The 12,267-nt window shown below is 39.3% G+C and overlaps 1 protein-coding gene across 1 annotated transcript in view; it reads right to left on the bottom strand.

The window, feature by feature from the left end:
* ptenb (phosphatase and tensin homolog B) overlaps positions 1-12,267 on the bottom strand; it is a 109,024-nt gene that overhangs the window by 49,883 nt on the left and 46,874 nt on the right. Inside the window, exon 2 of the mRNA XM_055647261.1 lies at positions 6,912-6,996. Coding sequence (XP_055503236.1) covers positions 6,912-6,996 — 85 coding nt within the window. The remainder of the gene's footprint in view (positions 1-6,911; positions 6,997-12,267) is intronic.

Here is a 12,267-nt window from a genome sequence, read left to right as displayed (position 1 = left end):
TGCACTATTTACGGAGACCAAGATAGATACCGAGGTGGTGTTGTTATAACTAATGGGGAGACAGAACTTGAGGTAATAAATAGAAGACAACATTTTCTTGTGTAGAAAATATAGAACTTGCCAGGACAAAGAACAGGTGAAGCCACCAGGTGTATTGAAATGGAAGCTGCATGAGCATGGCAGGATATGTTGATAGGATTAGATGAAAGGGTAGCAGCTCACGGAACAAATATTAAACTGGACACTTTGAACCACAAGTCCTGTAAATATATTAGCTAGAAATTCCATAGAAGAATATTTTTGTAAAATATATCCTTTTGTACTAAACTTTAATTTGGCACAGTACTTTGTTACCTCAAGGCAACAATTATAGTTCGACATTACTCAGCTTTGGGTTTTTTTTGTTTGTATTAAAGTTTTACGTTGAGACATTCAAAAACATTGCCAAACTATTAAAAATGAGCTTTTCTGCATAAACACCATTTCTTTGTAATATTCAACCTCTAGATTCATCAGCTCATGAATGGGCCATGAGGTCCAGCAAGGCAAGGAAAGTGTCAAGTCTTTCAACACCAATTAATTCACCTCTTCATCATATTCTCTTTCATGTGTACATCAATCTTCTCAAATGCCGAAATCCCGGAATTACACTGCCGGTCACAAATGCAGAATCTAACTCCGTGAGAAAAGGCATTTAATCCAAATTTTTCATCTGATCTGTTGGTGGCTATCTCATATTATGTCCTATTGATTATTATGAAGGGTTGCGATGTTTCTTCATTTTTCCTCTTCCAAACAAAGTATGGTCTATTCAGTCGCACCAGCAGCATCATACATAATTCTTGTAACACCCACCTACAGTTTTTGTTATTTCTTCAGCACTCCAAATCCTTCTCAGGGTCTTGAATTCATAACTGCACAATGCCCAAAGTATGGCTTAGGAATGGCTCAAGGCAAATTCAACATTTAGGAGGCAAAAGCAGTAAAACTCCAATAGTTGAATGACTGATCTGCACCTCAAAGCGGATAACGATTAAAATAGAATAACGCGCTGGAAACACTCTTCAGGTCAGACAACATCGGAGGGAGAAACATTTAACATCGTGAATGATGTTACTTAAAATCTATTAAGAGTTGAAAACAAGTATTTACAAACCTCAGGTTTTTCAGATCTGATAAAAGGGTTAGAGTTGAGATATGAACCTGATTTTTCTCCTTATGGGCAGGTTGGGCCAAAGGGTCTGTTTCTGTATTGTATGACTCTATGACTACTTATCCATGGCCCCTCACTCTCGTTTGCAGTGGAATACATTCGTCCTGAATATGCCGTGACATTGTCTTAAATAACGCCTACATTTTCTCTTCATCTGTCAATTTGTTTCCTCCAGCCTCAACTCCTCACCAATTCTTTACATAATCTATTAAAAAAAAGTTAACTTATGAGCCATGCGGTTTCTAAATTTTGGAACGCATTAGTTTACAATAAGGAATTAACTAAGTGTTTTTAAAGAAAAATGCTTAATCATCCTTATAATGCGCAGTCATGCACTGTTACAAGTTTATAATCCTACAGTTGTTAAACTGTCAATTTTGACCAGTTTTATTTAGTTCAGACTGTTTTGTTTCATTCAGATATTAATGGGTTTTAATCAAAACTTGTGCATGATGCAAAATTAAACCGTAGTAATTTTCCCTTGACAGTTGATTCATTATCACACCTTAAATCTCTGTCAACAGTTCTGACCTCAGTTTTTATTTAGTTCAGATTCCAGTTTTGTGTTATTTTCGGTTTATTCAGATCTGCATTAATGGGTTTTAATCAAAATTCTATCACTTTCATGATGCAAATTAAAAGACCCATTAATGTAGTATTATTTTCCTTTTCGCTTTGACCATCCCCTTCCAGCTCATTGATCTCTCTTCTTTATCACACAAACATCATTAGTAGGCAATACCCAGTTCGGCAGCATGTGATGAAATCTCTCGTTTCCCTCTCCCAGAAGGCAGTGACAGTCAGTCTTTCAAGAAGAGAGGGCCTCAACCCTAATAAAAAAACCAAAGCGGGTACTTGTGGATGATCAGCCATATCCAGAGATGGCTGGCTAATGTCCTGCTGAGTGGATATTCCAGCATTTTGTTCGAGCCAGCACCGCCATTCAATATTTTCCCCGTTTAAATCAGCTATCTGCAGTTCCTTCCTACTCAGATATTTAATTGTTTCTTGGGTCCCGTAAAACCGGCCTCCAAAATTGCACCCATATTCTATCAACTTCTTGCGGCATAGCAAATGTTGCAAATTATACAAGACATGCTCAATTAGGGGATGCAATAGTTACTTAGTAGGTTAAATGGATAACCTTTTCGCTTGCGGATGACCAAAAATTACAAATACAAAAAACTCCAGAAGGACTTGGACAGGATGGGAGAGGGAATCAAAAATTGTACTGTGGAGTCAATAAACGGTTAAACTATTTTCTTAGGGCAGGTACAGACAATCATAGGTAGTAGGCAGGATTCCCAAAAAGTACCCATTCAGTAGTAAAGAAAACAAACTCAATGCTCAAAGAGGGCTTGTAAAAAACTGGATGGACGCTGAGACAGCATGTGAATCTGGCCGCATGTGAAATCACCATATCTGAGAAAGTTGTAAAGCCTCTGTGGAATTCTCTGCCTCAGGATGAGATAGCCGCACATTCTCAGTGGATGCTTTCAAGAGAGAGTTAAATAGAGCTCTTAAAGATAGCGTAATCAAGGGCTATGGGGAGAAGGCAGGAACGGGGTACAGATTGTGGATGATCAGCCATGGATCACAGTGAATGGCAGAGTGCTGGCTCAAAGGGCCTGATGAAGAGTAACGGGGTCCCTTTCAGAATGGCCTACTCCTGCACATTTTCGTGCTGGGACCTTGGATAGAAAATGATTTGGATGAAAAAACATTAGAAATCAATAGGCGCAGGTGAATAGGAGGTTGCATTCGGATGACCTTCGAGCCAGCACCGCCATGAAGTTTAATGTGGATAAATGTGGGGTTATCACTGGCGAAAACAAAGGCAGTACCCCTAAATTCAAGTTGCATGATTTTCCCCCATGTGATCATGGCTGATCCCCAGACTCCGCTATATCTGTTATCTTTAAGAGCCCTTTCAAGCTCTCTCTTGAAATTATCCAGAGAACCGGCCCCAATTAATATTCTTCACTTTCTGAATTTTGCTTTTCTTCATTTATTCTCATGTTACAATATCAGCAATATAAGCAATGTCAATTAGTCTCAGATTTCTCTATTTTACCAAGTCCACATCTCCAAATGTTAGCATGTTTCAAATCTGTATACTACAGGTGTGGAAATAAAGTAAAGATGGTATTAGCTTCATTGAATGGCATTTTGATTTAAAAGTAACTATACCCAGGCATAAGCACTCGTACCAATCTTTCAGCGTTTCCTTTCACTGCTTCCAACCCATTCATTTTACAATGGCTATAGGTTTGCAATTTAATTGCATACCAAACTTAGCAGACAGTTTGTGTGTGAGAAGGAACTGCACATGCTGGTTTAAATCGAAGATAGACACAAAAAGCTGGAGTAATTCAGCGGGTCAGGCATCATATCTGGAGAAAAGGAATAGATGACGTTTCAGGTTGAGACCCATCTTCAGACTCTACCCGAAATGTCATCTATTCTTTTTCGCCAGAGATGTCGTCTGACTCGCTGAGTTACTCCAGCGTTTTGTGTCTATCTTTAGCAAACAGCTTAGTCTGACAAGTGGCTAGCACAAAGGAAAATTAAATCTCTAGTTATGTAAAAGACTTTAAGACAGTGGAAGAAATAAATTTAGTTATGGCACACATTTTAAGTAATACCCAAGCATTTGAGGAAGAGATATCGGAAAATGATACCAACCCAACATATCCATGTTAAATCAGAAACTGCGACACCACAAAGGACACAGGCTGATAAACTGTGTACCCAGATCAATAAATTGCAACGATGAGGTCACCACGTTAGAGTGTTATACAGTTCAATCTGATTAAGGCAACCAATCATCCCTTGAAAGCAGTGAACAGAAAGAAAGAAAACTGATCTTTGACGTCCAAGAACTATGACAGGAAGTTAAAAACAAAAAATCAAAGGCAGTCTTGAATTGACATTTTTCTAATCTAAGGTGGAACTTTTAGGAGAAGTGAGCGAAATACGAAATCCTCAGTAAGGAGAAAACTTATAGAAATATCACTGGCAATATCTATGATGGAAAACACGTTGATTTCCAGCTATGTAGCTTTCCCAGAGCAAAAACACATACTAAACATTTAAAAGAGAAACCGAACAAAATGAAGGGAAAAAGGACAAGATGAAACCAAACAGGAAGCAAAGCAACATTATGTTAATTGTGTAGAAAGGAACTGCAGATGCTGAATATTCCGAAGATATAGACCGTGTTTTTAGTTTAGTTTAGATTTTGCGTGGAAACGGGCTCTTCGGCACACCTAGTTCTCACCGACCAGCGATCCCCACACATTAACACTATCCTACACACACGAGGGACAGTTTACACTTATATCAAGCCAATTAACCTACTACCTGTACATCTTTGGAGTATGGGAGGAAAACAAAGATCTCGGAGAAAACACACAGTCATGGGGAGAACGTACAAACATGGCACAGACAAGTGTCTGTGGTTGGGATCGAACCCGTGTCTCTGGCGCTGCAGGCTCTGCGAGGCAGAAACTCTACCACTGCGCCACCATGCCACCCCTCTGCCGACCCTGGAGGGACTGGAATGCTGGAGTAACTCAGTGTGTCAGGCAGCATCTCTGGAGAAAAAGGATGGGCGATGATCGGGTCAGCACTCTTCAGACTGGCCTTTTAATTGTGTTGGGTGGTGAATGTGTGATGGTGCAGGTGTTGCATTTCCCATTTAAATTGCTCAACAACTGAAAAAAAATCATCGTCATGCAAAAATGTTAGAAAGCATTTTGTCAGTGCAAAATGTGTATTGATCTTCAAGGAGGAAATTCTATGCAGAAAAAAACATTCATTCATAGTTAAGCAAAAACAGTTTATTTGGAACATAAGGGAAATATGTTATGAAGCTCTTAAGATTGTAAAGATGTTATACACGATAACTGATCATTTCCAGAGCAAGTTTAATATTTTAGGCTATGCTTGGAATAAATATAGAAACATGCTTAGAGGACACCTACAATGGAGGATTTTATGCTGCAGGATATGGTTAAAGCAAGTCAAAAAATATCTTGCAGCTAATTGGAAAATTATTTTAAAAATGGAGATTAAAGATTATAGAAAATTAATAAGCAATTGAAAGTAGGCAAGCTGTCATTTGTGGTGAAATGCATAAATTCAGACATTTTATACAATCGCCTGATAATTAACTACATCTGTTCAGATCGATAACACAACCTGCAGTTACACTGTCTAAAGGGTCCGAACTAAAACATCTCTTATTCATGTTTTTCCAGGGATGCTGTCTGACCAACTAAATTACTCCAGCTTTGTCTTTTTTTGTAAACCGGCATCTGCAGCTCCTTGTTTCTGCAGTTATACTTCCTCATTTGGCGATAATCAGGTTGCATCAGCTTGAGGCATTTTCCTCTTGCAATGAAGAACTCCGAGTTTATCTTGTCTCCTAAACAACTGCAAGCTGTAAGCAACATCAACTTCTGTGACATGGCATTCAACCTTTCCTTTATTAAGTCAATTTTAATTTTAAGAGGTGCACAAATTACTACTATTTAATGCATTGCGATGTCTTTCAGGCCACAGTCACAAAGCAACATTTTCAGGCTACACGCAGCAATGCTCCAAAATGCTGCAGGAACAACGCATGCTGGCACTTCAAGGCCAAAGACAATGTGCAAATTGCCCAGACACACATGTGGACGCGATAATACATAAAACATTTGCAAAACTTCATATGTGCCATAAATTCAAGTTTAGTATCAACCACATCAATTGAGATGCACTTTGATAGAATGTTTGGCCTCGCCAAAACAAATGTTCCAGTTATTAAAAACAACACTACTAAATAATTTTGAAAACGTTTAAGAACTACTGAACAGGCATATCTAGAATTATAAATGGCAAAGTACATTATTTTCCAACAAAGGATAGAAAAAAAAAAAAATCTCACATGACATTGATACCCAAGTAATCTATTCTAAGATAAGTGACATGCTAAATCAAGAATTTTAAGTTGCATTCATGTAGTTTTAGATTTACAGTGATTTTCAAGTTTAAGTACAGGAACAGTAATAAAAACATTTTATCAGCAAAATTAAGCATCAAAAGTCATTGCACTTCACTGAGAAATTCCACACGGTAGCTTGGAAAATGTTCATCCTCCAGTTTTTGTTTTGTGATGTTGATGCACAGGATGTCTGACGTAAATGAAATAGCTTAAAAAAATCTCTGACGCAAGATTTTTTAACAATTCTTGGTCAGCCCATCTCAAAGCATATTTTAGGAAAAAATGGATTAAAACTGGGCAGTGCACTTACAAGAATCTAAAACCATTAAATTATCATTTAACCTACGGTAAAGAGATATAAAGTAGTTCAAGATCGCCACAGAACCTTTAAGAAAAAAATGCAATTCAAATTCCTTCTCAAAAAAGTAAAAATATGAGCATTTAAAATTCAGATGCTGAGGGTTTTAAAATAATCATCAAATGAACCAGTCATTTTATCACACAATCTCTTCCCATCTCTCCAAGAGTAAATTAAATTAAAATTGAGACACAGGGTAAAATATAAGACCATCAAATACATTAATTTCTTTATCCTCTTGTGCGGCAAAATGCTATTAGAGGTTTCAGTTAACAATTTTCCATTTTAATTTGTGGAAAAACTTAAAAATCTATCAAGATGAAAAACTACTTCTGATTTCAGGTACTTACTTCACGACATCGTCAATGTTATTTCTGTAGACGCCTTCAAGTCTCTCAGCTGGAAATCCCATGGCAATGATGTTTGGATAAATATCTGACAACTTCAATTAAGGACAATAACATTTGTGGCAGATAGTCAAAAAAAACTAATAATGTAAAGAACAAATGATCAAAATGCAAATGACTCATTTTGAAAATTTATAAAGATTTGACATTTTATTTGGATAATCGTCCTTAGATTACGGCAAGATGAAAGTGAAAATTCTGCAGAAATATATTTAAGGAAGAAAAATGGTTAATTCTGCAAATAGCTATTCATAGATGCATAATAAAATTGCTTTTAACTGGAAAAGCAGGTTCATATAATGAGGTGAGTAAACAAGATATTAACTGATGACTACAACTTAAAATGTTAAGTCCATTCCTCACTTGCTGGACCCTAGCAATATACAATTTCACTAAGAGCTAAAATGCTTGAAACTCATGTTTTAAGATGCATACTGAATAGTAATTCCCCATGCATTTTAACCATACAAATATTTAGTTCTTCTAAATAAATCAACTTATAAAAACAGCAACATTTAAAAGTCGTGCAGGAAGGAACGGCAGATGCTGGTTTTAAACAAAGACGGACACAATAAGCTGGAGTAAATCAGCGGGTCAGGCAGCATCTAACAAGAAAAATAATAAGCTACGTTTCAGGTCAGAACCGAGTCTGAAGAAGGGTTCCGACCCAAAATGTTTCCTATTCTTTTTCTCCAACAATTAAAAGTTTATTTGCCATATTAATTAGATGAAAGTCACTGGCCAAATTTCTACTGCTGGGGTTGATGGCTTCTGAGGGACAAAGAACAGCAGCTAGGACAGTGGCACCATATCATGCTCTGTTGAACAGCAAGATAGGGCCAAGTCTAGCTGAGCGATAGCAATAGGGGACTCCATGGTCAAGGACAGAGACGAGGGTTCAGTGGCTGCAAGCAAAACTCCAGAGACGGTGTTACACAAAAAAGCTGGAGAAACTCAGCGGGTGCAGCAGCATCTATGGAGCGAAGGAAATAGGCAACGTTTTGGGCCGAAACCCTTCTGTATACTCCAGAGACGGTGTGTTACCTCCCTGGTGCCGGAGTCAATGTTTATGAATAGGCACAAGACATTCTGAGAGGTGCCAGCATGCAGCCAGAGGTTAAGGGCCGCATTGGGACCAATGACTTGATCTGCAAAGAGAATTCATGGAGTTTGTCAATAGGTTAAAAAACAGAACCTCCAGCATTGCAACCGCAGGATTACTAGCTGTGCCACCTAGCGCAAGGTAAGAAATAGGAAGCAGTACAGTTCAATACATGCCTAAGGAGCTGGTACAGGAGGACTAGCATCAGATAAATGACTCATTGGGCTCTCTCCCAAGGTAGGTGGGGTCCAGCATAAGAAATTGTCAACATTCGGCCGAGGCCCTGCATTAGGACTGAAACTGTAAAAGGGAGAGGGTCGATATAAAGAGAGGGGAGGGATGTCTAACCTGAAGTGTAGAAGCAAAGAACTGCAGATGCTGGTTTATACCAAAGATAGACACGAAGTACTGGAGTAACTCACTGAAGAAGGATCCCAACCCGAAACTTCACCTATCCTTTTCCCCCCCCAGAGATGCTGCCTGTGTCTTTGAAAGCACTTTGTGTCTTTAGTAAAAGGCAAAAGATTTATACGATCTGAAGAGAAAACAGAATGTACTTTGTGCCTTTCTTTGGTATAACCTGAAGTGCACTGAATTATGGTACACAAAAATGAGACAAAGTGTTCAAGAATTATGAATTATCGTCATTCCACACTGAATTATCGTCATTCCACTATGAGTCAACATTTTACAGAGGGAGATCAACCATGTTTTAAAACACTGGCATTAATTTAAATTCATTATATTGGGAATGAAACTTCACAAGATAGAAAGTGTTGCCCCTCCTGTGTGGCACAAGACAGTGTAGCAATTAAGCTTTGTTTGTAAAAATTAAACATCTAATTGTTAATTTGAAAGGAGCAATCAACACCTAGGATAGAACTTCCAACAGTGCAGAACTTAAAATATTCAGACTTTTGCATTTCTGGTGCAGGAATTGCACACAACATAATCTATTAAAACATTTACGCATTATAAACGCAGCCTCCACGTACGTAATCAAGGTACCATAAACATTTTCAGGAACTATGAACATTTTCAGATGATCACAAACGCGAGGCTGAGGTTTTTGTACACATTGAATGCAGTGAGCCAGAGATCAGCAGATCATGAAAGCAGTCTGAAGAAGGGTCTCAACCCGAAACGTCACCAATTCCTTCGCTCCATAGATGCTGCCTCACCCACTGAGTTTCTCCAGCATTTTTATCTACAGCAGATAATGAAAGGCATCTTAACAAATAGCTTACAAAAGCAAGAGAATTGCCTATAACATTGTTCTATAGCATCTGTTTACAAGAGGACTGAAAGAGATACATGGGCTACTCTTTGATGACCCTCACATCGGACTTTGCTGGCTAGACCTGGCACTGAACGTTATTCCCTTATCATGTATCGATACACTGTAAATGGATTGATTGTAATCATGTATTGTCTTTCGGCCGACTGGTTAACATGCAACAAAAGCTTTTTGCTGTACCTTGGTACACGTGACAATACACTGAACTACTTTTGAAAATAGTATCTGGACTCTTGGGACAATAACCACAAAATTATGGGGCCAATGTCTATATGTAGAATGACAGAGCTTCCAGAGTGCCTGTAAATACATTGGGGAAGGCGACCATCCAGAGAGTATTCAGAGTGCAGGGTTATCAGTTTACAATGACAGTTCAATGCCACTAGTCAGTGCTGGATGCTGTGTCACAAAACGTCAGCAAATTTAATATTCTCATATCTTCCTAGCTGGTTTCTGCAACTGCTCATTCCACCAAATTCCCCACCACTCATTTGCCCAAAATCTATTTCATATAATAGTTCAATCCAACTTTTCTTGCTCCACAACTCTCACATCTCCACAATCTGTGCACATTTTTCTGCTGCTCACCCTTGACAGACACATTGCTCAACACTCAAGTAAATTTACCCGTCATAGGTCAAGATGGCAGTAGCTACGAGCTAGCAGGGGACAAATGTGGATGTATTCACATATCAGTCAAAAAGGTCCAAAGCCACAACAGCACAGGGGCTGCTCCGTGGTGCAGTGGTAGAGTTGCTGCCTTACAAACGCCAGAGTCTTGGATTCAATCTTGAAATCGGTGGCTGTCTGCACCGAGTTTGTACGTTCTCCATGACAGTGTGGGCTATCCCTGGGTGCTCCGGTTTCCTCCCACATTCCAAAGACATACAGGTCTGTAGGTTAATTAGTAAATTAAGTAAATGTCCCTAGTGTTCTAGTGTACGGGTGGTGGCTGGTCAGCATAGACTCAGTGGGCCAAAGGGTCTGTTTCCCCGCTGTATTTCTAAACTAAACAGCAGCTACGGCCAAGACCAGGACCAACAGAAATGTTGAAGTAATAGAAGGTGAATGCATTTCATAACTACTCCTTCAAGCAATTAAAAATCTACTTAATTTGTATGTTGGAGGTGGTGTGGCATGTACCTCTCCCCTTCTAGCAATGTTATCCTTGCAACATTTTAATTTTATGTCCAAAAAATTAAACCAGAGATTAAAATGGTGACAGATATTGATAGAGGCACAATCACTTGATTTCACACTTACAGGCAAAAGTTTAAATACTAATACTGGGTATAACGTTGAGAATAGTGTGCTCTGGGCAACACCACAAATGGTCCATATCCAAGTCACAAGACAAGGTCATGGCAGATGCCAGTCTCCCAGAGGAAGAACTTGCACAAATTCTGCTGCAGAATACTCAGCTGAATATTTTAGTTGTCAAGTTACAGCAAGTGACTAATAAATATTCAAATTAATTGAACAGTGCATCGCTAGGCTTGCCAGAACACCTTAGGTATACCTTGGGTACTCAAGCAAAGAATTTCACTGTGCCTCGACACATGTGACAATAAAGTATTCCATTCCCATATTTTCATAGGGTTTGTCGTCTGGCACCAATTTTAAGTGAAGAGATTGAGAGTGCAGAGGTGGGTGACTTTACACCGTCGAAACTCCATGATACCATAGCAAGCATCCTGTCAGGATGCATCACAGCTTGGTCTGGCAACTGCTCTGCCAAATACAGCAAGAAACTACTTAGTGTAAGAAGGAACTGCAGATGCTGGTTTATACCGAAAATAGACATAAAATGTTAGAGTAACTCAGCGGGACAGGCAGCATCTCTGGATAGAAGGAATGGGTGACGTTTCAGGTCGAGACCCTCTTCAGACTTGTCAAAGCAGTCCAGGCTATTACACAAACCAGCCTCCCCAACACACCACGCCTTCCACACATACTGTCATCAACTCCATCTATATTCGACAGCCAACATAATGAAGGAGCGCTCCTACCCTGGTTATTTTTTCTTCTCCCCTCTCTTACTAGAGAGGATACGCTAGCTTGAAAGCATGTACCACCGATTTGGTGACAACGTCTGCCCCAGCTGTTATCTGACTTTTGAATGGTCCTTCAATATGCTCGGGATGAATTCCCGATCTTCCAACCTAGCCTTGTTGTGGCCCTTGCACTTTTTCTCTATCCGCACTTTCCGACACTGGTACACAAATACCTATACATCAGCTGCAGCTGAAATAGAAACCAATGAAATACCGTTTTGCCTGGTGATGAAATGAAAGTTCACTCTTTACACTAGACAAATTCAATTCAGTCTGAAGGGTCTCGACCCGAAACCCATTTCTTCGCTCCACAAATGATGCCTGTCCCGCTGTTATTCCAGCATTTTGTGTCTAGCTTCAGTGTAAACCAGCATCTGTAGTTCCTTCGTACACAAATTCAATTGGCTGTTAGGAAAGATGAGCTGAATCCTGGTACATTGGGACATTGCTTTCATCATTAGCTGGGTATATCAGTTTTCAAAACAGTGTAGAATTTTGCCACATAAATCCAGGATCTATCACAAACCAATGATTGGTCACGCCCGAAAACATGCTCCTAAATCCCCCTCAGGTGAGTCAAACCTGCAGTGCCAGTGTCTTAACTTTCCAAGCTCACACCTGTCCCTTGAGAATCTGTCAGCCTCCCTACTACAACTCATTAACCAGAACTAATTCAAGCACGGTAACACAGAAAATTAGCAGGTTCATGTGGCATTTAGCTTACGATAAAACAAAAATGTTGGAAACGATATCAGACAGCATTTGTGGGGAAAAAGATCCCACTTGACCAACTGAATATTGGCAGCATCTCCATTTTTGTCATATTTCGACCATTGCAATTTTTCT

This window comes from Leucoraja erinacea, chromosome 15 (genome assembly GCF_028641065.1).
Source record: "Leucoraja erinacea ecotype New England chromosome 15, Leri_hhj_1, whole genome shotgun sequence".
Classification (NCBI taxonomy): domain Eukaryota; kingdom Metazoa; phylum Chordata; class Chondrichthyes; order Rajiformes; family Rajidae; genus Leucoraja; species Leucoraja erinaceus.
This window is presented reverse-complemented; position numbering and strand designations above follow the sequence as displayed.